This window comes from Mastomys coucha, unplaced genomic scaffold (assembly GCF_008632895.1).
Source record: "Mastomys coucha isolate ucsf_1 unplaced genomic scaffold, UCSF_Mcou_1 pScaffold1, whole genome shotgun sequence".
NCBI lineage: Eukaryota > Metazoa > Chordata > Mammalia > Rodentia > Muridae > Mastomys > Mastomys coucha.
In genome coordinates, this window is record NW_022196891.1 from 79,834,599 (window position 1) to 79,860,495 (window position 25,897).

Consider the following 25,897-nt stretch of genomic DNA (forward strand, 5'->3'; position numbering starts at 1 on the left):
ACTCTGTAGACAATATTTAGAGTTGTGAAAAATGCATGGTTTAATTAAATTGGAATCATTTAATTAATTGGATTGAGCGTGAGCCTCACAGGGTGAGCGAGGCCAAAGTTGGAATAGGCACGGATCAGAAACGAACTTAAACCCCTAACTTTCAGGAGGCACACACAGGCCTGCTCTGTCTCGTTGTGCTCATGAAAGTTGGACTTCCATGTCTCTTCGTTTATTGAGGTGATTTTGGGGAGAAAGATTTTATGATAAGGAGTAAGGGATCATTGTGACTTAGCAATGCGTACTTCCTTAATGAAACTTTAGAAAGAGACTACATGTGTGCATGTGTGTCTTCGGGCGAGTATGTGCATACGAATGAGGCCAGAGGTGTCGAATCACCTGGAGCTGGAGTTACAGGCCAACCCCTCCAAGATGGGTACTGGGAATTGGATGTGGGTCCTCTGCAAGAGCAGGGTGTGTTCACACCCACTGAACCGTCTCTACAGCCCTGTGTTATGAAACACTTAGACTGGTTTAATCTGACAAGCACTTTTTATTATGCCTTCTTGTACTGCAAAGGATGATCAGGAATGATCTCTTACCCTTAAAGGACTCACTAATAAATTCAGTATTCCCTCTTGCATGGACGTGTGAAATTCCAGACTAGAAGTTTATTTGGCTCATGTCTGTATACACTCCAAAGCCTATGGCCTGAGATGTCCTGGACTCAGAAAGCACGAGTTGACAAAGAAAAAGAGAGCAGGGGCCCCAAGTATTGCCCAGTCATGAAGACCTTCTCGTATTACCTCTTCTTGGGGGCAAATCAAAAACAGTTTAGCATCTTTCAAGTGATCTTCTCTGTAGCTCTGGGTGCTGTGGGGTAATTCCAGGTGTCAAGCCAATCGCCTCCGTTGGGGGCGTCTTGTGTGCCAAGACACAAGGGGAAGAAGGCACAGCCGAACGTGCCGACGCGGTGACGGGACACAGCACTCCCACCCAAAACCAGACCCTGCATTTTGGTGTTGAATGGTAAGCAATGTTTGGGAAAGCTTGGGCAAACCAACTGCCAGCTTGTCCATCCTGGTGTGTTTATTTGAATTTAATGGTGATCCCACAGGCCTTGGCGAGTTCGTGTTCAGATGTGGCTGCTTGTGCCTCCATGGTAGAAAACATTATTGTGTCTTTCTTTCTTTCTTCCTTTCTTCCTTCCTTCCTTCCTCTCTTTCTCTCTTTCTTTCTTGGTCCTGGGGATTGAACCCAGGGCCTCAAGCATGCTAGACATGCCCTCTACTGCCGAGTTATCTCCTTGGGCCTTCATTCTGTACAGCTCATAGGGAAGGTGATTTAAAAAAACAAAACAAAACAAAACCTACCGTGGAGTGTTTGTTCATTTGTTTGTTTGTTTTTAAGCCTTGCTTTGTAAATAACCCTGGCCGAGGGCTTCATTTATGCTGGGTGGATCTTAAGAGCTGTTGAATTAATTTGCTGCCCTTGCCAGGAGGCTGGGAAGGTTTTGTCATGGAGATAGTGATGAATTATTTCAGACTCACTCTAACTACCCCATGAGGTGAGAGTTTCTCATTTTCTGTGTGGGAGACTGAGAGTCAGGAAAGCTCAGTCACTTCCCCAGGGTCACAAAGCCTAGGACTAACGGAACTGAAGGTCGTCCTACCATATGGGAGTCCTCGGGTTGTGTTTCAGCTGCACCGGAAACCAGCGAGACAGAAAGTGACGGAGAAACAGGCTTACTCTAGGCCAGCCCTGAGAGCAGGGAAGGGTTCAGAGGTGTGGGGAGCTTAGGTCAGCCAGTCCATAGTCCATGCAGAGAGGAGAAAGCTTTCGAGAGCGTCACAGGGAAAGAGTGGGTTTGGAAGATTAAGGAGGATCCTGTGGGTGGAGTGCTTGCCCACACAAAGCCCTACGTTTGATTCTAGTGCCACATAAATCGGGCGTAGTGACACGAACCCACAATCCCAGCACTTAGGAAGTAGAAGCGGGAAGATAAAAACAAAAACAAAACTAACAACCCTTAAGCACCAGTTACTCAAAACCCAGCTTCCTAGCCTTTCTGAGGCTAGCCTAGGCTACCTAAAACCCTGTCTTAAAAAAAAAAAAATATAGAGGATCATGGGGCAGAGACACAAACGCTCCCACCCAAATAACTGACTTTGTAAGTTTGTTGTTCTGGACATTTATCTCATTTCTACATTTACAGTGTAAACATGGCTGCCCCCCTGGCCCTGTCACACTAAGCCTGGGTGCTTTTCCTCCACAGGGTTACGGCTGACTCTTTATTGGGTCACAAAAGCCCCATTTGACTCAGGCGCGGGAGCGCATTGTGACTGCAAGTGACTGGGTCAGAGTTGGGGTTGAAGGGGCTCACCGGACAGCTGAAGCACTGCTTGGCGGGCAGGGGAACTGACTTAAGGAAGTAGAGGGTTCCCTGGCGTTCTGTGAGGATCTCCATGACAGATGGACCAGATCTGGCCTCAGAGCTCACCACCGTGACCTCCACTGTTCTCCGAGTCCTTTCTCTTGCCTGCCGGCCATGTCCGAGAGCAAACTTTTGTTTGTTTTGAGAAAGGGTCTTCTGTTTCTCCAGTTGGCCTGGAATTTGCCCTTGAACTTCTGATTCTCCTGCCTCTACCCCAAAAGTGCCGGGAGCACAAACATGGACCACTATGTTTCTGCCAAGAAGCAGATTTTTGAAGCAGCCAGTTCACTTGACTTCCTGGTGCCCACTCGTTGAGCAGTGTTCTGCAGAAGTCATGTGATGTGCATGTGATGTGGTGTGCAACAAAGTAGGCAAAAAGTCCTCTTGGGCAGTCCCACAGCTCTCTGCACGCACACACGCACACATGCACGCACGCACACACACACACATGCACGCACGCACGCACACACACGCACACACAGAGTCTAAACTGCTGGTCTCGGAAGCTCAATGTGAACCAGGGTCTGCATAGCTGGTATTACAGGGTTATTGGTACCCAAATCTCCCGCTTGACGTGTGGCTGGGTTTTTTGTTGTTGTTGTTGTTGTTGTTGTTTTGTTTTGTTTTGTTTTGTTTTTGAGCTGTCATCCAAGGACCACACTAGCCTTCAGGACCAGGATCCTGGTGAATGCACAGTGCAAAGGAGAATTCTGTAGCCGGCTGAAGACTAAAAAGGACCTTGTTGGCATAGCATTGTCGACCTGTGAGGTCAGGATACCGGCCACCAGCTGGGCTTCTGCTGTGGCAAAGCCACTCAACTGGGTCTAACTGGGGACACATTCCTGGGAGTCACACACTTTTCCGTGAAGAAGAGGTGAAATAAGATTGGCCTTGTGTGAATTGAATTTCCAGACACAGGCCGAACACAAATGTCAGGGCAGGAACGTATCGCAGAAACTAAAATAAAAAGTCACTTTGGCTCCCACCGATCATTATGACCCAATGGACAGAGCAAAGGGAGGAAGCTGAGCCTCTCTCTCACCGGGCCTGTTGATTGACAGTGCTGCTGGAAACGCTGCCTTGATGAAGCATCGGGCGCTGCCGGGCTGCAGGACGCGCATCTCCCTTCGGCGTTGGTTATAACAGCTAGCCAGAAGCTTTGGCTTTTTGTTTTTTAAGCAGAGAACTAAATAAGCAGTTGCAGCCAGCCTCTGCATTGGCAAGAGTCTCCTTTAGACGGTGAGCCAGCAATGCAGAGCACCACAGGCCCTCAGGAGGCTCCCCTCGAGGAAGGGTAGTATGGAGCTTTTAAAGTCAGGTCTACATAGCAGGACTGTTGCCATCTGACTGGGTTCAGGGTGCCCCCCACCCCCAGAGCATCTTTGGGTGTAGTCACACAGGTGAGGGAGACACGCAGCTTTCTTTTCTCTTTTAAATGTCTGGAGTGGACGTGCTCTGGGAAGTGGAGACCTAGTCACTGCAGACAAGTTTTTTACGAAATTCATATTTGAGTGCTTCGTCAGCAAGTTCTCCGATGTTCCATTTCCTCCCCCGCCAGCTTCCTTGAGCGGCTGACTCCCCCCCACCCCACCCCACCCCCACCCCCGGCTCTAGCAGATTGCTTGTCCCAGGGTGTCTTCCCCAGCAAGTGCCCAGATAGTTTATGAGGACAGTGACACTCCTAATTCCGGCACAATGCTATTAAGAGACCTTACATGTCCCTCCTCCGCAGAGCATCCCTTGTTGCAGATGAACTGTCTGAGAGGAAAGCTTTTTCAGGCAGTGATTCCTCTCCAGTTGGCCAGTCAGTCCCTCTCAGCCAAAGAGGAGTAGAAAAACATTCCCTGAACCACACTGAACACGCAGTCCAAACTCTGCCTCCTCAGAACCCTCTCCTCATCCTTAACACGGTCTCCCGCCCCAAACCACAGGTACAACCTTCAGTACTGTTTCAAGAGCAAGGCTTAACTAAAGGTGACACTGGGGCCCCAGTACGGAGGGAAATATGCGACTCTGGGGAGCTCTTAAAAATGACTGTATGTGTATGCGTGTTTGGGTTGCATGTGTATCTGTGCATGGTATATATGCAGTGAGTGCCCTCTGAGGCAGGAAAAGAGCATCAGACTTCCTGATATTTGATTTATATATTTGGTCCCCTCGGTCTAGAAGGTGCCACTTGCAGGCAGCATGCTGCAGCACCTTGCAGGTGTGTTGAGATGCTACTGGATAGCCGCGGTCGGCATAGGTGTGTAGGCAGCTCTCACCCGGGAGGCGCTAAGGGTGGTGGGCCCAGTGTTCCTGCAGCTCCCGCTCCCTCGGTGTTCTTCTTAGACACAGTGGTCTTCTGCAGCCACTTGCCTCCACTTCCTTCCAGGCGTCCCACAGCCTTCACAGGTGGCCTGGGGATGATTGGTGTTCCCCTAAGTGCCACCCTGAATAGTCACGCAGAGCTGGTTGGGGGAATGCTGGCTTTGCCCCTGGTCTCTTTGACTGGTGTTTGTGCAAGGTGACTCGTGGTCGTTCCCACAGAGCACGCCTCCCTTACTTCCTGTTGCCTTAGCACACATCTTACCATCTTTTTTTTTTTTTTTTTTTTTTTTTTATTGACACGATTAACAATGTGGATGCGGTTGAGTCTGAGATGTAGGGCCATGAGAGGGGTTGCCAGTTCCGGATCATGCAGTTTGGGAATGGTGACAGATAGAGATGAACCATGACGCCCAGACGTCAGTCCAGAAGTTACCTCCACCCACAGACACCAGTCCCCCACGTACCCTTCCCACGTACCCCTGCGTTCTGCGCATCTCTGCTGGTGTAATACCTTTGTTCTTTCCCCCAAGGACGCTGTGCTGTTCTAAGGAGGCGTGTCCTGTGTGGACTGGGGACTGTGTTATATACATGGTGTGCTCTTCCGTGGCCAGGTGCCGGCCTGGATTCCCTGTCTCTCCTTCAGTGGGTGCTGAATACACAGTATGTTCTCCAATGGATGCTGGATGCAGTGTATTCATCAATAGCTGGGTGCTAGGCAGGCTGCGATGCATGTTCTTCAGTGAGTACAATACCCCAGCATGGTGGCTCTGGCATTTGTTTTCTGGGTGAGAACGAGGCTTAGAGAGGAGCTGGATTCTCAGGGGAAGCCTGGGCAGTGGCAGGGATGGGATTGGCTCTGTACTTTCCAGGACACCCAGGAGATGCCCAGGGCTCATTTCCTCTCACTGGAGTAAAGAAAAGAATTACATGGTAATGGCTGCAGGTCCACACCCCCTTATGGAGGACTGCCCTCCCTGTCAGCATCTTTGGTGGGAATCAATTGCTTTAGGTCCCTGGCTTTTAAGGTATAAAAGGATCCCCTGCCTCAGAGCCTGGTGTGAATACCTATTCAGACCTCTTTTACTAAAGTGACCAAAGAATTGACATTCTTTTTTTCTTTTTCTTTTTTTTTTTTTTTTTGGTTTTCCGAGACAGGGTTTCTTTGTATAGCTCTGGCTGTCCTGGAACTCACTCTGTAGACCAGGCTGGCCTCGAACTCAAGAAACCCACTTGCCTCTGCCTCCCAAGTGCTGGGATTAAAGGCATGCGCCACCACTCCCCAGCCAGAATTGGCATTCTTAAAAAAAAGAAAACCAGAAATCTCCCAGGTAATTCTCTTCTTTAGAAGCCCCGAGAGCCCCTTTCTCAGGGATGTAGTGTTTCTGTGTGAGGGAAGAGAACTTAATTTTCTGTCATGTTCAGCAGAGTTCCTCGGAGACCATTCTTGTGATCAGAGCATCAGTGTATCAGACAGAGGCCCGTGTGAGCACGAGTGACAGTGTTGACGAAGAAGCAAAGTGGATGGGCCTTCCCAGTGATCTGCGGTCCTGTGCTCTCTCTGGAGTTGTGTGGCCCCACAGTACATGTTCGTCAGATTGCCCACAGGACTCAAAAAAAAAAGTGAAATCACCGTACTCTAAAAGTTTTATTCAATCGTGTGTTTCCATTTGGAGGAGGCACACGTCACAAGGCTACCTCTACAAGCTCCCAGGCCGTCCAGGGTGTACCTGGAAACCCCTCCATCCATGTTTTCTGTCTCCAGGTTCCTGGTGGCCAGGTCATATCTCTAAGGAACTGAAGGCAGGAGAGCTCTTTCCAGGATAGCCCCAGCTTACTGTGACTGTGTGTTTAACCCTTCTTTGTCCAAAGGTCCTTGCAGCGTGCCAAAAAAAAAAAAAAAAGCCATTCATGAGAGCACATTTTTTTTTTTTAAATATACTTACTACAATATTTTGGCTCCCATAGGCCTGACCAGGATTGCTATAAAAGATGAATAATTTGACATTAAGATGATTCTTTGAGCTTCCTGGGGGATGGGTGCGATGTGAGTTAAGTATGATTATTGCATTATAAATTTTTAATTAAAAGATCCAACTTGACTCACAAGCTGAAGCCGGCAGTAGAGTTGGCAGCCGGCCCCTTTATTCATCGAGAGTGTGGGGTGCAGGCATTTTTCAAAAGCAAAGGGAATCTTATTCCCTTTTATGGCTACTCATATATTAAGCTGAGCTGTCTTCCACCTTCGGGAGCTTCACCGAAACAGATGGAAGCCCTAAAAATGTTTTATTTAGCGTTCTGTTCTTCTCAGGTGCCTCTTCTATCACCTAAAATTCTTCCTTTGTTGCTTTAGACATGAGTTATCAAGAGCGACAGCCTCTGCCCACGTGGGCAAGTGCTCCCGTGTCCTCCCCTAAGATGTGTTCATGTTTTCATCATCTAAGGTAGGAGAGTGCAGGAGGACACCCCTACCAGTCCCCGGGGCCACATTACCATTCGCCCATGTGCCCTCCCTGTGGTCCTGTGTGAGTCCAGCTTTTGTTCCTGAAGAATTTCTCTTCTTACATGTGAATGTGACCTGAAAGGGGAAAAAAAAAATTCTAGAGAAATAAGGTCAGGCGAGATAGGCCTATCCGGTAAGGAAGAATGGCAGAAACAATCACTTACCCCCGTGGCTTGATGACAGCCGGATAGCCACAGGCAAAGGTTCACTAGCCTTGTCATCAGGCCCCACGATTGCCAAGGGGAATCTAGGTGGCCTTGCCAGGTAACCAGCTGCCCTCCCCCTCATATTCTTGAATTCTTACATCCATGAGTGCTCGTTCCCAGACTGTCTGAACAAAGGCCCTGCAGGAGGAGAGGGGCAGGGTGGCTTTAAATCGCAGGATTATCAGGTAAATAAATGTAGAATCCCAACATCAACACGGCTTAGATCTCTGTCAGGTCACCTGATGACCAGTGGTGACCTTGAACGTCAGTTGACTATGGATCCCGGGAACACAGTTTTTCGTCAGTTTGTTTGTTACAGCCGCAACAACCCAGAGTCCGGCTGCTTGCTTACGAAGAATGCACGGCTTCCCCCAGGGAGGTCCTTCCAAACTCATCACTGTGCACCCAGTTTTCTCTCCAGCATGGAGTGGTTTGAGGCTGGCCTGGGCTCTCCAGGCTCCATTTTCTGAGTCTCATTAGCACCAATAAAGACTTCCTCAGAGTCCCTCCTGGACCCTCAAAGCAAAGGCCCCATAGTGTGGACTTGCCTATTTTACAGTCCAATCCCAATTGGCTAACCCAACTTCTGGGATCCTTAAATTCTGAGGCATTGTTTTTGTTGTTGTTGTTGTTGTTGTTTTGGTTGTCTTTTTGACAATGTCTTCTGTCTTCCCGGCCACCTGCACTGGCCTTGGGTCTCTCAACGGCTCATCTTAGCCTTTGATTAGTCTCAGAAGGATGAAGGGTGCACTTTGCCAGCACCACACCCGAAGCATTTTTCAGGCTGGGATCTAAATTTATCAAACACATGGGTGATTCTCCTGCTGGGCCTCAGGCACTCGTTGAAGGGCTTGTCCTGGGTGTCCTGTCTATAAGTAAAGCACAGGAGACAGGGCAGATGCTCTGTCAGTCGTCAGCCTATGAGGACGACCTTTGAAACCCATTCCCAAGACTAACTCAGGAGGCTAACTGCCCACCTAGCGTTTGCAGGGCCATGAGCTTGGTACCCGATGCCAACAAAAGAGAACCTTGCCTGAAGGGCATGAAGCCCGTTGTAATGTTTCTTCTGAGACCATGTTGGGCCACTTAGGATTCCCCATCTCTTCCTTTTTACATAGAAGGTGACTTTCCAGAAAGTGAGAATCAATCTCAGAGTTTCTTTAAAGATGAAGTAATTAAGCCCTTGTTGATCAAGAGAAGCAGAAAGAGCCGGGGAGATGGTGCCAATGGCCTGCCTTCTGCCGAAGCATGAGGACCTGAGTTGGGATCCCCAGAAATCATGGGAAGAGCCAGGCACCGTAGCTTGTACTTGTAACCCTAGCACTGGGGAGTGGAGACAAAAGGACCCCAGGGCTTGCTGGTCAGCCATCTTACTGAATTGGTAAGGTCCAGGTTCTGTGAAAGATTCTGTCTCAAGATGATGATGATGGTGGTGACGACGATGATGATGATGATGATGATAATGTGTAGAGCAACAGAAGGAATTGCTCAAAGTTAATCTCTATCCTCAATGCACACGCTACACACTATGTGTGAGTATACATACTCATGCATACATGTGCACACACACAAATGAACATGTACACACATACACATACATACACAAAGTAAAAAGTCATGGTTTACCTGAATGGTGAAACTGCACTGACTTCTGTAACTTACATCAAGAGGTCAGCTTACCCTCTTGAAATTTTCTGGCAAATAATCAAGGTTTTATGCTTTGGGGAAATTCAACGCTTTGTTCCCACGCACAGTTATTCATCCCAAGACATTCTGTTCGGTGGCTCCACCCTGAGACCCAGAGGGGTATAGTCTTCATTGAACTTTCTTGTTCTTCATCATGCCTCGTTTTTCTGTCTCTATCATGACATTGTTTAAATTTGCATGCAAATATGTGTGTGTGTGTATATATATATACACACACACACACATATATATATACATATACACACACACATATATACATATATTCACATACCAAAGTTCAGGAGGCACAACAGCCCAGTGAAACTCACAAGACAGCACCAACATCACCATCATCCAGGGAAGAAATGGGACACTGTCGCTGTCTCCAGGAGTTTAAGTTTCTTTCCACTCCCCTCCCCCTCCCCTCTGAGCGGTAGCAATCACTTCTTATGATGGACATCCCTAACTCTGAAGCTCCTAAACGTGACACTACCTCAAGCTTAATTTCCTTTTGCCTGTTTGGGGTTAACATACACGGACGGATAGGGTAAGAGCCACGCTAGACCTGGCTGACTTCATCATTTTGAAATCCATGTGCCGCCGTTTGACCCCTTTCACTCTTTCATGGGGTGTGGACTACCATCATTTGAATATTCATCTTGGTATATGTTTTAAACGTTAACAGTTGACTTCCATTATAAACAGCGCTGCAGTAAGCATGTCCAGTCATGCCTATTGATGATTGAGCACCTCCTATTTCTGTAGGTTCTGTACCAGTGTGAGGCTTCTGAAGTGTGTGATATGCGTACATCCACTGTCAACAGGCCCTGCTGGTTTTCTCAAGTGGTTGTACTAGTTTATACTCCCCCACACAGAACATGCCCTTCAGTGTTTGCAATATTTAGTTTTTCAGGAGTTGGTTTCTTTGATGTGTGTCTTAGTCAGGGTTTCTATTCCTGCACAACATCATGACCAAGAAGCAAGTTGGAGAGGAAAGGATTTATTTGGCTTACACTTCCACACTGCTGTTGATCACCAGAGGAAGTCAGGACCAGAACTAGAGCAGGTCAGGAAGCAGGAGCTGATGCAGAGGCCATGGAGGGATGTTCTTTACTGGCTTGCTTCCCCTGGCTTGCTCAGCCTGCTCTCTTATAGAACCCAAGACCTCCAGCCCAGGGATGGCACCAGCCACAAGGGGCAATTGAGAAAATGCCCCACAGCTGGGTCTCATGGAGGCACTTCCCCAACTTAAGCTCCCTTCTCTGTGATAACTCCAGCCTGTGTCAAGTTGACACACAAAACCAGCCGGTACAATGTGGGTTGGCGGGATTTGTTTTGAGAGAACATCATACTGTGCAGGCACACCTGCCTCGGCCTCCCGAGTCCTGCTTTATATAGGCCTGTGCCACCACTCCCTGAGTTTCTCACCTCTAATGCTCATTTCCATGGTGAATAATAAAGTTGAGAACCTTTCTGTGTTTATTGGCCAGCTTGTGATTCTCCCCTGTGAAGTGCCCACTTAATTCGTTTAACCATTTATCGATTAGTTGTCTTTTCCGTATTGATTTTTAGGAGATTTTATATACACAACATGCGAGTCCTTTGTTAGTTATAGGTGCTACAAAGCTGCTCTGTGGCTTAAGGTTTTACTCTCTCATTATCTGCGTGAGGCACAGAATACTTCAACTTGAATGTAGTCAAGTTTGTCAATCTTTTTCTTTATGCTCCGATTTGTGTGGGGGTTTCTTTGTTATGTTAAAGATGTTTTCACTGGGCTAGATAGGTGGGTTTTTCTTTAGAAGACCCAAGTTTGATTCCCACCACCCATGTTTGCTAGCTCACAAGTACCTACTCCAGCTCCAGGAATCTGATGTTCTCTTTTGGCTTCCACAGGCCTCTGTAGTCACATGTGTGCATACACACACACACACACACACACAGAGTTTACAAATGAAAATAAATCTTTCAAAAATGTTTTTGTATTATGATATTGCAAAAGCATTTTCTTGTGTAACCCCGGAGCCTTACTGTCTTGCCTGCATAGTTATCCCTCTAGCCATTCTTCTTTGGGCTTGGTTTGTATATAGCGTACGTAGCACTGGTCATTGGAATGAATGTCCCCACTACTTCCTGTGACCACCTTTGTCAAAAAAAAATGGAAGTAAGTCCCTGGCTCAGTCCTCGGCTCTGTTAGCCGATCTGTCCGTTAATGTGCTAGATACGACTCTGTTTTTATTACTGTAGCCCTACAGTAATAAAATCATTCTTAAATGATTTTAAGTAAGTGATCATTCTTAATGCCCGTAACACAAGTTTTACCCTCTTTCTGCTCCTTCAAAACTGTCTTGGCTCTTCTTGGTCTTCCAGGTTTCCGTATACATTTTAACATGGGCAAAGCAACCACCAAAACAAGTTCTGAATGTTATTACGTTGTGTTTTGTGATGTTTAGTTTTGTCAGCTCGACACAGTCTAGAATCACCTGGGAAGAGAGTTTCAATTGAGGCGCAGTCTAGATTAGGTTCACCTGTGGGCGTGTCTAGGGACGATTGTCTTGATTGTGTTAATTGATGTAAGAAGACCCAGTCCACTGTGGGTGGCAGAATTCCCTAGGCTTGGGTCCCGGACTGTGTTAAGAGTGGACGATGGAACTGAGCAGTGAGCATGCCTGCTTTGTCTGCTCCTGACTGGATGTGACCAGCTGCCTCAGGTGTGTGATCCCCCTGGCTCCCTGGTATGACTCTAAGCTATATTTTGAATGAAAATAAACCTTTTCTCCCCAAAGTTTTTGTCAGGGTATTTGTTCACAGCAACTAGAGAAGTAAAATAGGACAGATTTATAGTTAAAATTGTAGGGAAAATAAGACCTATGCAATCTTAGTTTTCCCTACTTAACTAAGGTATTTAACAGTTCTTCTCAATAATGTTTTCCAAATGGATGTCTTGTCTTTTGTTTGTTTATTTGAAGTAAGCAATTCAAATATTTCTGTACTTGATAAAAGCTTTAAGTTTGTTTGAGCTGATCTATTAGAAATTCATACATATTCAACTCATTAATTTTACTACCTAGATTTGCAAATTCTTGAAAAAAATTTTAATATTTATTTCTTTTCTTGTGTGTGTATGAGAGTTTGCCTGCATTCATGCATAAGTACCATGTGCTTGCTAGGCACCCCTGGCGATCATAAAAAGATTTCAGGTCTCTGGAACTGGAGTTACAGATGATCATGAATCACCATGTGGGTGCTAGGAACTGAACCTGGGTCCTGTGCAAGAGCAACAAGTGCTCTTAACTGCTGAGCCAGCGCTCAAGCCCTATCTTTGTAAATTATTTTGGTTCTTACCATATGCACTGTAATTTCATATTTGACTAGCAAAGCTTTTCTTTCTTTCTAGTTCATCCCTTCCACTTGCCTCTTACTTGGGTCCTGCTTCAGTCAGGAAACCCAGTATAGACTTAGACATAAGGGTAAGGAGTGAGCCCACAGGCAGGGGTCCCAATCTCTTATCGAGGCTCTCTGTATTTTTGCAATAACTTAGTTTTCTAATAATATCGCTTATTAAATTGCAGTATTTTATTTAATCTCTAGCTTATGAGAGCCTTTTAATATGAGTGGATGTGGGATTTTTTTTTCAGATTTTTTTTCACATCTAATAAGATGCTAATTCTCTCCTTTATGCTGTTAAATGTTCAAGTCACATTGGTTGATCATTAAACATTAAATCAGCTTACTTGTGATATATTTGAATGGTGTGTGCTAATGTGTTAATTTTAAGTTTTGTGTCTGTGTTGCTGAGGTGGCTTGGCCTGAATACTTTTTTCCTTCTGTGATAGTCTTTCTACATTATGTAATAATCAAGGGAGGCTGTCCCATAAACATACTGGGGTCCTTCAGAAGAGAATGCCCCACTCAGGGTGTGTGAGGTGGCTGCTATATCATCGTAAAATGTCCAGCAGAATTCATAGAGAAGTACCTTGGGTCAGGAGTAGGCTTTGTGGGAGACCTTTCTGATTAAACTGAGTTGACTTAATGCTTTACTCAAGTGTAAGTTGGCGACTTTGGTAATTGAAAGTATTTCTGACCTTGTATGAGGAGTTTAGCCTCATCTAACTTCTCAGTTTTTTGACTTCAAGGTTTTTTTTTTCAGTCTTTAAAATTTTTTTAGTGTAAGCTGTGTCATGCTATATTGTTTTATCTGTACATGGTTAGGTACATGACATTTCATGGCTCTTGATGGATCCAATCACTGACTAGATTTTGACTTTAAAGAAATAATGCTTGGTCCTTCTTAGCCTGGTTATTAAATTCTCTCCTAATCACTCTTTATTATTTATTTCCCTGTAGTTTCCTTGAATTTAAACATATCTCTTTTTTTCTCACCAATGAAGAATTCTTCATTTTAGTTCTAAATGATAAGCCTGAAATTGTATATACCTAGTAACTTATGAACATTTAAACTCAACATTTATAAAGCAAAATTCAGTAGAACTTTAAGCAAGACCCTCAGCCTCAGTAAGAACATGACTACCATGGAAAACTTGAGCGGTCTCTCAGCAGATTTGACTTAGTCAACTCTAAGATGTATGTTCTTGACTTTAAGCATTTATTTTTTTCTATGTGTACTTAGATATGCTTGCTTGTTTCTTGGGACAGGGTCTTCCTGGGTAGTCGTAGCTGACCTGGAACCCATAGAGTTCCAGACCAACTTACCTCTGTTTCCTGAGTGCTGGGATTTCTGGCATATGCAAAGAACAATGCTGGACTTTCTGTGTGTGTTTAGGCTTAAAGAGAAATGTATAGTCACAGATTTATCTGAACAGCACATATTACAATAGGCAAATTTTCATTGTTACTCCAGCCAAAACATTTTTTCTGTATTTTATGTTGTTATTTTATTGAATCATGGGTTATTTAGGAAGATATTACTCAGTTTCCAACATGGGAATTTTGTAACAATTCATTTCTGTTGTATTTTCATTGTGGCCCAAACACATGCTCAAGTAATTTCAACTATTTGCTACTTGTTGAGACCAGATTTCCTCTCGAGTATGGTCAGTCTTTGTGAATGTTGCATAGTTACTCCAGTGTATGTAATGTGTAATAGTCTCACCCTGAAAAATGGACAACTAATGCCCACAATCTATCTAAGGTGTAAATATAAAAATTTACAGCACAGCTCAACACAGGGCCATCTTGGGCTATGTAGCAAGACCCTTATCTCAAAAAAGAAAAAGAAAGTTTAAAAACAAATCAAAACAAAACAAAACAAAACAAAACAAAATGGTACTTCTAAGTAGCAAAGCACTATGAAGTATGCTTACTATACTGGTTTGTTTTAATCATTGTTTCTGTGTGTGTGTGTGTGTGTGTGTGTGTGTGTGTGTGTGCATGCGCACGCATGTTCATGCGTGTGTACACATGCGTGCGTGCACATGTGTGTGCATGCATGTGTGTGCACATGAGTGTGTGTATGTGTGTGTGTGCGAGCGCGCGTGCGTGGAGGGGCACGTGCACATGCCTGTATGTCTGTGCCTATGTCTGTGTGTTTCTTTGTGGTTTCAGACAGGGAACTAATAATGCCGCAGGAGCACTCATGTAGAGCCACGAGCTATCAAGTGTCCTGTTTTGATGCTACATCGAGTTTCATCAAAGTCGACATCCTTTAAAGAGGACAGAATCAGCCAGACGCACAGCCGCTCACTGAGTGGCACCTCTTTTTCTAAGCAGCACCCCCTGTTCCATCGGCTCCCTCTGGGCGGCAAGAGCCGTCACCTCTCCTTTCCCTTGTTCCATGCTGATTGTCTGAAATGACATCATTTGCCTGGGCTAAATCCATTCAGCTTCTGCAACCTGCTCCTGAATAACCCAGTGGTCGGGACCATCTCTCTGAGTTGTATCAGAGCAAGAGACTAATGCTGACCGATGCCAGTAGATAGCAAATTGAAATGCCATTCAGTGACCCTACAGCTGCCCTGACTCCTACACTGTCTGCAGGTCTGGGGCTCACTCAGGTCATTTTCAAATTCAATAATTCAGTCGGACTCACATAACTTAGAAAAACTATGACCCCCCACCCCCATGGATAAGTGTTGACAGTAAAGATGCACAGGTTAAAGCCACCCAAGGGAAGAGTTACACAGGATGGGATCCTGGAGAGACAGCCACAAGCACCCGGTGGAGCTGGACAGACAACACTTGTCCTTGAAGCAGTGACATTTGACAGTGTATCAATAACCAGGGAGACTCCCACAGATTAGTGTCAAGGTTTTGTTAGGGTCCTTTCATATACACAGTTGACTCTTGTGGGCTGATATTGGTCTCCAGTCTACTCAGAGCTACACTGATATTTGATGTTCCAAATCACACAGACTACATAGCATTCCTAAAGCCAGCGAGTGAGCAAAGGGTACTTATCTCAAGCAAGACACTCCAGGAGCTTAGAGATTGCCTCCGAGGGCTTGAGGACAAGGCGGTATGTATGCTTGGCCAAGGCTCGTCATTCACTGCACATGCGACAAACCTTTAGAAAATATAATCTAGACCTTCTACATGCTTAGGCTTAATAGCTTCCAATCCACTACAATAAAACCCCACTCCCTGTCCTAATGTATCAGGCAGAATGTGATCTGACTCCCTGCCCCTCCCCCTCATATGTCGCAAACACCCAGGTCTTCCCTGGTGTGCTTTAGGACCCCAAGCTTCTCCCTGGCCTTTCTGCTAGCCTAGCTATTCTGCCTGAAATCTCCCAGATCCACATGTAATTGGATCGGTGCTGTCATTCAGGTCTCAGCTTAATAAATGTCATTTCCTCAGAGGCCCCTTGCCTGTCTGCTCGAATTAAATGAGTCCCCAAGTCACTCCCTATCTTATCACCACATTATGAGCTCATCGCAGCAGTGAGATTTGCCTGTTGTTTTCTAGCCCATTTGTCTCTTAATTTTGCTGTTAGAATCCTCCTCTGTGCAAGCGCTATAAAAGCAGAAATGGTGACTTCTCTGTCGTGTCCCTCCCTCGCTTAGGAAACGCTGGACCTGTGTGTGGTCTTGCTAGTCATTGAATGGACGAACACACTGCGGAGTGAATAAGTAAGACTTACAAATGCCGGTTTCATCAAAATTTAAGTCAAAGTCTTTACAGCGAGACATTTAGAGCCTTTAACATAATAACGTGGATTGCAAGGCTTATATGTATCTAGACATCATATATTCATGTTCCTGGGAATGGTTTTGCGTTTTCCCATATAACCAACATCTGGAAAAAAAGAAAGTTGACTCTTCCTGTGCTTGCCCCATCCCTGGAGACTGCCGTCTGCTGACTAGTCTCACTGATGTGTCTGTACCCAAGTGTAACCCTTCAGTACTGCCACATGCTCATTACACCGAATCTCCATTTTAATAGGTTCAGTGTACAACAGTGGCTGTGGTGAGCTGGTGAAAGATGGGTTGCAGACTGGAAGCCTTTGATGCCCCTCCGGTGACATCCCTGGAAGTGCCCGTTCATGCCCCGCCCACCTAAGTTCTGATGGCCAGATTCTATGTGACAGAATCAAATATTGACAGATGCTTCTGGTCTTTGCTAATGACAGTGTGTGAAGTGGTTTTATCATTTTTTTTTCTCAACGGATGAATCCATGATGTAGGGAAATTGCGATACGATCCGTCTCTGACTTAACAATGGTTCAGGCTAATGATGTCTCGACTTTACCGTGATGTGAAAGCAATGCACCCTTGCTGAAACTTTACTTCACATTTTGAACTTTGCATTTTTTCTGGGTTAGTGATATGTGGCACAGAGTCCCATTTCCGTACTAGTCAGCGGCAGCAAACCGCAACTTCTAGTCAGCTGTAAGATAATGAGGGGAAATGACCCACACCCTACACTCTACTGGGTAGCTCATGTTGGGGTGCAGTTGGTTGTATATTTAACACCTTTTCAACTGTGTGTGCATGTGTGTGTGTGTGTGTGTGTGTGTGTGTGTGTATGTTTGTGTGTGTACATGAATGCCTGTTTGGAGCGGAGGGTACATACACACATGAGTGCACAGGCATGTGGAGAATCGAGGACAACTTTGGGTGTCTGTGTGTGTGATTTTAAGAAGCATGCTTCCCCTTGCCTAGTCTCTGTGCCCAGTGCTGCGGTCCTCCCACACTGCTGCTGGCTCTGCTGGTGTTCCAGAGGCCAAACGACTGCCCATCACCCCTACCCAGGGGTCTCACTCAGCTCCCATGCTAGCTCTCCCAGTCTCCACTCGCGGCTTGCCCAGTGCTTCAGTGACCACCCCGGTCTCACCCAGCTCCCTTTAGCCCCGTGTAAGGAAAATGCTAGAGACTTTTATATTTTAAAACTGACAAAGGCTGGACGAAGAATATCCTGCCCCATCCCTTCTTGGCCTCCACAGGCACAACTGTGGAGGCCACGAACTCTCAGTGCCCCAAGAAACCTACATGTCTGCAGCAGCTCCTCATCTGCCAGCTGCCTGGTTCAACTCCCAGTTCTCCCCACCCGCTTCCCGTCCTGCCTGGAATTTAACCAGTCAACAATTAGGGAAACTCCCCCTACAGGTGTCCACCTTGTTTTTTGAGACAGGGTCTCCCATTGACCTAGAGCTCACCCATTAGGCTACCTGGCCATCACACCCTAGAAATCCACTTGTCCACTGCCTCTAGGATTACAAGTGTACAATGCCACCACGCCCAGCTTTTCTTATTCTGGGTTCTGGGAATTGAACTCATGTCCCTAGGCTTGTAAGCATTGATGGAGCCGCCTCCGCGGTTCCATTTTTCAGCTTTTAATGTTTTCAGTTTGCAGGAAGCTTCTCTGGGTAGGGCTCCTCTTATAAACCAAGGAGCATCCGTATTCCTACATGAAATGAACTTCAGAGTTAATGAAGATCACGCATGGGTTTTTAGATAGTAAAAGCCCTGATTCTTTCCCTAGAACTAAGGCTCATTGTTATTTACAGTCACCAAAGATCACTGAAGCAGATACTGATGCTAGGTCACATCTTATGCTCACCTTGTCCTTCCTTCCGGGAGAACTGGATGCTGCCACATGGCGAGCATGAAACATCAGAAAGGATGTGGGTGACCCGTTCTTCTGTTGAACTTTAAGGTTCGTTAGAGCTGGGCTGGGCTAACGTTTCCCTTAGTCCTAGAACACATCCCAACCTGCTTTCTCCACTTTGGAGGGACTTGAACTATAAAACCTTACTGCCCACTGGCTCTGTGTGGCTCTCCCATGTAGTGAGGTGGTGTGCTGTTCCACGAGACCCCTCTTTGACCTGTGTCTATGTACACACACACACACACACACATACACACACACACACACATACACACACACACACATACACACACACACACACACACACACACGTATACACACTAACACTGCAGGAGACCCAACCTGTGTGTAACACCATACATTAATCTTACGACAGGCTAGGAAATCCATCTTGGGAGCAAGACCCGAGTGCTTCTCCCTCTGACTAGCTAATGTCAACCTGTCTGTGATGTCCAAGTGGACACTCTGTCCATTGACTCTACTCTCCGCACTGACCGCCTCCTGTCCATGCTAGTTAATTCTTGACGCCTCAAAGACAGTTGAAGTCAATCAGGGAATGGTTGCTTAGACATGTACTTAGCACTTCAGGAACCAGTCACGCCAAGATTTTACAGCCCGATGCCCTGACGAATGTGTTTTCACCTGCTGTGAATAATTTCTGCTGAGTGCCATTGAGAGAAAAAAAATATAATTCACATTTTCCCATTAAGAAGAAGGCAGCTCTGGCGTGCAGCATTGTCAGTTACCTCGAGACTCCAGTCAGGACTATTCTGAGGTTGATTTGGAAGAAATTCAGCTATTGTAGCTTGGAAACTATCGGTGAAACTTGAACGGTTAGGGCACTCCTTTCTGCGGCCTGATTCGGAATGGAAGAAGTAGTGAAATGGAAACCAACCAGTCGTCAGCACTTCAGCTGAGACTGCTGGGAACTCCAGGGGAACACCAGGGTTGTGCTCAAAGCCAGCTAGCTGGGCTCAAAGGGGCTGTGCATCCCCAGGGATCTTGCTGGGACTTCAGACAGCACCCCCCTTCCTGAAGTTCTTTGCCAAGAACGTGAATGATGCTAGGAATGGTTAAACAACAGGGAAGATGTGTGTCAAAAAGTGTCAAAGTAAGTGATTCAGGTCTTGCTCTCAAGCTAGTGGTGGCAAAGATAAAATTAATCCTGGCCTTGCAAGTGATCTACAGTGAATGTTAGTGGTCTTCCCCCCAGAAGCTGATCCAGGCCCTTCTCCTCCAGGGAAGCCTCCCTGAGACCTTCCTTATTTATTTCTTATACCCTGATGTATGGAGTCTGCTGTCTACAGAACCTAGCCCCAACCTTGACATGCCCTTGGACGGACCCTTTCTTTGTAGGGCAACCAACGCTAGCAGCCACCAGCCAGTGCGAAGCCCCCTCTTTCTGCCTGTGTCAGGGCTCTGGGCCTCAGAGTTGACCACTCCAGGCTTAAGCATCCCGATGAACAGGGCTCTTATTGATGCTGTTCCAGCCACCTTGTGCATTCAGTGACTCCGGGGACTAGCTAAGAAGCCAAACATCCTTTAGCGCACTGAAGAATTTCTGGAGAAAGGTTCTGACTGGAAAAACCCTACCCTGAGATTTTTGCCTTGCTTCCAAAAAAAAAAAAAAATTAAGAATTCATTAAGTTGGAGTATAACATATCTCCGGGTCATACTTATAAACCCGTGTGCATCTAAAATCAGGAGCATTTAGCGAGGGTGGTGGTAAAGCCCAGAGACAGAACATTTACCCAGCAGTCTCAGCGTCCCGGTTTCTAACCCCAACAGTAAAATAAAGTGGACAAAATCAGAAACATTTAACGGAAATGCACTCGTGCATGCGCGCGCAGTGGGCGGTGTTCCAGAGGAGACTCATTGTGCAGTGTTTGGGTGTAGGATGAGCGGAATCCCAGCCTGGTGGTGAGCACAGTGCTTTTTACAGTAAATTGTAAGTAGATAGGGTCAGAAGCAGACACTCACCTTGCGTTCCTTGGTGTGTTTTGGTCAGTTTGCTACCTGGCCTCACTGCCCCTTTCGCCTCCTGGTTTCTCCTCCTCGCTGTCCTTTTCACTTGGGCTCAGCCACTCCATGTGAGGACATAGTATGCCCAGCTGTCATGAACCCTAGGAGGTCGGCAAGAGTGTGTGCTGGTCTGAGGCCAGGCCCTGGGCCATGCCTGGGTGGCTACAGCCACCAGCTCGACAGGCTAAATAATGTTAAATCCTGTCCAAAATACAACCAACTCTATTTATTTTGAGAATCATTCAGAAGACAAACTGTTTGGCACAAAGTGTCATAGGCAGAAACTAAAGTTCTTTTGGGGATATGGTCCCTGCACCCTGGATCCCTTTTCCTGTTGTTTCTGCAATCCAGGCTGTGAGCTTGTCATTGTGACCTGAGTCTGATGACAGGTGAGGTACCAGGTTATCTGTTAACAGATTGAGACTAGGGCTGAAAATAAGAGCCTCCTTGTAAAGCTGTTGACCATTTTAAATCTCACAAAGTGATGTTCGTCTCTTATTACAGACTGCCGCATCCCCCAAATTGAAGATGCTGAGATTCATAACAAGACATATAGACACGGAGATAAGTTAATCATCAACTGTCATGAGGGATTCAAGATCCGGTACCCTGACCTGCACAACCTGGTTTCCTTATGTCGTAATGATGGGACATGGAATAACCTGCCCATCTGTCAAGGTATGAGATGGGAGCCACTGTGGTTCGCTGTCACTGTAAAGGATGGGTATGCATGATCCTCTAATAGAGCAACAGGCATTATGGCAGAGAAATACAAGGTCATCCCCCCCCCCAGGTTCTGCCCTGCCTTCCTGTGACTTCTCTCCTTATGGTGACCGTAGACCACATTTCCCAATATAGAAAGGACAGACCTTATACTTCAGTATGTCTAGTATCCTACCCTTTCCCCTTAGAAAACCAGGAAGGTAGTGTAAGAATTAGGAGAAGTGGGCTGGTAAAGAGGCTCAGCAGGGAAAGGGGCTTGCCCACAGCCTGACAACCGGAGTTCCGGCTCTAGAATGCACTCATAGACGTAAGAGAGAACCAACCACACAGGCACTGTGGCTTGCACGTGTGTGCCCATGCCTATGTACACACACGTGAGCACGCACACTTACACACACTAATAATAAATTAAAAAGAATTAGGAGGCTTTGTAGCTGGGCTTTGAATACCGGGATGAATTGTGGACTTACTGGAAATAACAGTGTGGTGCTTGAGTAGGAGCGAGAACACAGTAAGCGTCTTAGAGAGGCTTTTCTCTTCGTAATGTCATCCTTCTTATAATGCATGAAAAGCAGAAAAATAATCACATTCAGATGCTTCCAAACTGCACAGCAAATATTTATCCTTTCACACTTTTAAAATTTGCCCCAGCCACCACATATAGAGGGACCTGTTTCTGAAAATAAGCCCTTGAGTTCACATTAATTCTGATTTTATTTTTTGACATGTGACTTGGTCTAAAGGACCAAAAGGAGCCAATGCATAATTCATAATTTGAGGGAGAAGGAAGGCGTCCAATTTGTTCCAAAAGCTCTGGCATGTTCGAGTTGAGATGAATGTTAACTTTGTGCCTGGAAATCACAACTGGCAGGCCCTGATATTGCTTTGTGTGGCCCATCATCAGGAATAAATTGTTTCCCCACACCAGAGCTTAAGAGTCGTGACCCTCTGGAAGGAACAAAGGCTTCAGAGTTGAGAGGACAGAGGAGCCTAGCCATCACTCTGCCTGCCCTGTGGCCTGTGTCGCTAGCCTACCCTAACAGAGACATGGGCTGTATTTATCTGTTCAGAGACTGCCTACAACACAACCAACTGGCACCTGGGTTGGGCTCCTCATGCAAATAAACATCATTAGCCACAGATTTATTCCAGGACCAGAGTCACGGGGTGAGGAAATTCACCTCAGACCTCGGCTGCTCCCTGCAGTCCGGTTTTCTCTGTATCCCTTCTCTGTGGCTTCTCACCCTCTCTAGTCCTCCCTTGTATTCCTTAAATCCAGGGAGTTCCCTTAGGAATCCCGTTTCCCCGTGGCCTGATGTTATTTTAAAGAGTTCATATATGTGTGTGTGTGTGTGTGTGTGTGTGTGTGTGTGTGTGTGCCTTGCTTTTGCTCTGTCTGGCTGAGTCTGGGTCACTCTCTCATTCTCAAATTCTGCTCAAGAGCAGGTCAGCAACAAGAGAGCTGGCTGGCTATTCTCTCTCTCTCTCTCTCTCTCTCTCTCTCTCTCTCTCTCTGTGTGTGTGTGTGTGTGTGTGTGTGTTACTGGGATTCGAACCTAGAGCTTCACACATGCTCGGTCAGTTCCCTGCTTCTGAGTTATGCTCCTATTCCACCTTCTAAACTCTTAATTTTGAAAGAAGGTCTCAGCAATTTACCCAAGCAACCCCTGAACTCACTCCGCAGCCCAGATGGGCTTTGAAACTCATGATTCCCCTTGCCTCAGTTCCCCCAAGACGCTGCAGTTGTAGGCCTGTCCCACCAAGCCTGCACCTGGTTACTCATAAGAGACGCAATGCTCCAAACAACACCACGCAGCCCAGCTCCTTCATCACGCCTTCTCAGAGCCCCCATCCCATGCAGTAGGTGCCCGGCCTGTGCTGTGGTTCCAGCCCGTCCTGTGCAGAGTCCTGCCCGCTACTCCTCACCCGCTGTCCTCTGACCACCCAGCTAGCTGGCACAACACCAGAAAGGGATATTCTGCGTTGCTGCAGACAGCCTGGCACCTCTCGGATCCCCCTGGTGGATTGTAATTGGCTCCCAGAGTGACATTTCATTCTAGAGCTTCTATTTGCACCTATAGATCCAGGGGCTAAGGCTCTAGTAGGCGGCTCTCTATTATCTAAAAGTGCAAATGGAAATCCCATTGAACTCTTGAATTGAAGCCTGCTTCCCACCGTTATATTTAGGATGGGCTGTCTCCAGCCAAGAGTGAGCATATCTTTCCTTCTCAGTACTGATTAGCTGCATGAATTATAGCTCCTGCCATCTCCTCAGGAGGAGTGGAGGACAGGCTGCACAGAGGCCTTTGGGGGTGGGGGAGGGTGGTGGTGGCACTTTAGGTTTTGGAGGAGTGTCCTGCTCACTGTGGGGCAGAATCATCTGTGATTTGGGAAAGACCGTCATCTCCACACGAGTAGCTTGGAGTGGGAGCCCTGCCATGGGAGGGCAGGCTGGGCCAACTCCCTATCAGCCACCTGAACTGCACACGGATCCCACACCTTCCCTTTGCTCCAGTTAACGGACTCATCTGCTGTCCTCAATTACTGATCCCATTTCTTCCTGCTTTCCACTCCCCACTCTGACCCCTCATATCTCACCTTTGCTGTGAATATTACCAGTTTTTAGCTCAGGAAGATGAAAAGTCATCTAAGGGAGGGAACTCAGGAGGTGGCTCAGTTGGTAAAGTGCCTGCGTGAGGCTCTGGGGATCTGAGGTGGATCTCCAGTACCACAGAAGCTGGGCATGGCATGTGGCAAGCATCTGCATCCCACTGCTGGGGGGTACAGAGATGGGGCATGGCTGGGCCAGCCAGCCGAGCTGAGACAGAGACACCCTGGTACGGTGAGAGATTCTGTCTCTGAGAAAGAGAGACAACAGTAGAAAAAGACACCTGCCATTGATCTGCAGCCTCCACACATGTACATACCATCACTGACAGACAGACGAGCAGGTAGACACACACACACACACACACACACACACACACACAGGAATTGAGAAAAACTAATACCTTGAGACGGGGTAAAAAGACGCAGAGTTCTCCCACCTTTGGGGGTATCTAGAAACCTCCTGACTGGTTCTAGGTCGGGGCCTGCTCAGATCATGGACCTTGGTGTCTAAGACGTAGCAGCGTGGTAGGGTACCCCACAATCACAAGGGTGAGTGGCTATGTTTGTCCCTTAGGTCTATCCTGGCGCCTCTCTTGTCTCTCCTCACTCTGGTGCACAGGTACCACGTCAACCCGCTGAGAGAACACCTCAGGACAGTATGTGACGAAGCCAGCTCTGGAGGAGGGCTTAGTCATCTCCCATCATGCATGGAGTACAAACCCCGTGTTTGGCACTAGAAGGGAAAGCGGGTCTTTTCATTTTATGCTATTGCTTCGCACACACGCCTGCCCCCTGGAAGGATATCACATCACCCTGTGATGTCATTATGCATGCCAGTGACATTGTTCACCACAATTCCATGGCAGCAGGAAAGGCACGCACAGCAGAATTCTGTGCCGTGAGGAATAACTCGGGCTTCAGGACCCAAAGGCAGACGGTGATTTAGAAGCAGGGCTCCAGGGGTCTGCTTTCCCACTTCTCTGATAGCACCCAGCATACTCCTTTTGGAACGGAGACCCACTGCAAGTCTGTGCTCCTCAGAGGGCCTTCCTCCCCCCTGGACCTTAGCAATGCATATCCTCGGGGGTTCCACCGAGACCTGCTGAGACAGAAGCCCTGCCTGTGGCCTGGGGGTCTGTGTCCACTAAGGCCTCTGAGGAATTCTCAAGTTTGAAAACCAGCACAAGACTCTTCGTCTTTTTCCCTTCGAACCCGGTTCTCAGAAATCCAGTGGGACCAGCACAGCAAGACTCTGTCCCATGACTGAGTTTAGAACATAGGCTGCCCAAGTCACAGATCCCTAGCCATTAGGGTGTCTGTTCCCTGCTAGGGTGCCTCAGTGTCTTCAGCCCCGATGTCATCTTAAATGACACAGGGAGCTTCATAAACATACAGTGACACCAGGCTCTCTTCCTGGGCATGGCTCCCAGGCACCGCTGGGTTGTAAAAGCCCCTCAAGTGATGCTAATGGTCCATTTGGGACAGGCTCACCTGGCTAGGGATACACTAATCCATACCCTGCTTGCCTCCTTCTTTTCCTCCTAACCCTTTGTCTGACCCCCACGGCACCGTCTCAGATATACCAGCAAACATCTCTGTATTTGTGGCCCACGTCTACAATGGCCTCTTGTTGCTAAGAGGCAATCCCAGAGTTCCTCCGTGCCGTTGGCCGGACACATATGCAAAGGCAGCCCAGTGAGACCTTTCCACTTTGCTTTCACAGGCTGCCTGAGACCTCTAGCCGCTACCAATGGCTACGTGAACATCTCCGAGTTCCAGACCTCCTTCCCTGTGGGAACTGTGATCGCTTATCGCTGCTTCCCTGGATTTAAACTCGAGGGTTCCGAGAACATCGAGTGCTTGCACAACCTTATCTGGTCGTCCAGCCCACCCCGGTGCCTTGCTCTGGAAGGTAACACATAGAAACCTTTTGGATGGGGAGGTGTCTGATGGCGGCCAGTAGGGACCTTTGCTTTCCTAAGTCCAGATCACCCACCTGACCTGGAGCTGTACTTACATTAAACGCGCCCCTCCCCCACCCACCTGTCACCATTCTTAGATTTTAGGGGAAGAAGGTGAATAAAGAAAAAAGAAAAAAGCTGGAAAAAAAAAAAAAACAAAAAGCAAATATCAGACTGCAGAGTATTGCAAAGTTAAATGAAATGCCTTCAGAAATTAATTTTCTCTGCACCGGATGATGATAACAGATGGCATGGTGACACCATCCGTCTCACCCCTCTTTTTATTGTGGTATCAATGTTTCTTTCATTTTCCCATGCATTTACAGTGAAGCCGTAAATGTTTGGCTGTAAGACACGAAGCCTGAAAGCAAGAGCTGTCTCTTCCCTGTCTTTA

General features: G+C 46.9%; 1 protein-coding gene across 7 annotated transcripts in view; it reads left to right on the top strand.

Annotated features, from left to right (window-relative positions):
• Susd4 (sushi domain containing 4) overlaps positions 1 to 25,897 on the top strand; it is a 127,507-nt gene that overhangs the window by 68,827 nt on the left and 32,783 nt on the right. For all 7 annotated transcript variants that reach the window (XM_031337321.1, XM_031337358.1, XM_031337305.1 and 4 more), the window contains 2 exons: positions 20,714 to 20,887; positions 25,266 to 25,454. In XM_031337321.1, the coding sequence (XP_031193181.1) occupies positions 20,714 to 20,887; positions 25,266 to 25,454 (363 nt within the window). The remainder of the gene's footprint in view (positions 1 to 20,713; positions 20,888 to 25,265; positions 25,455 to 25,897) is intronic.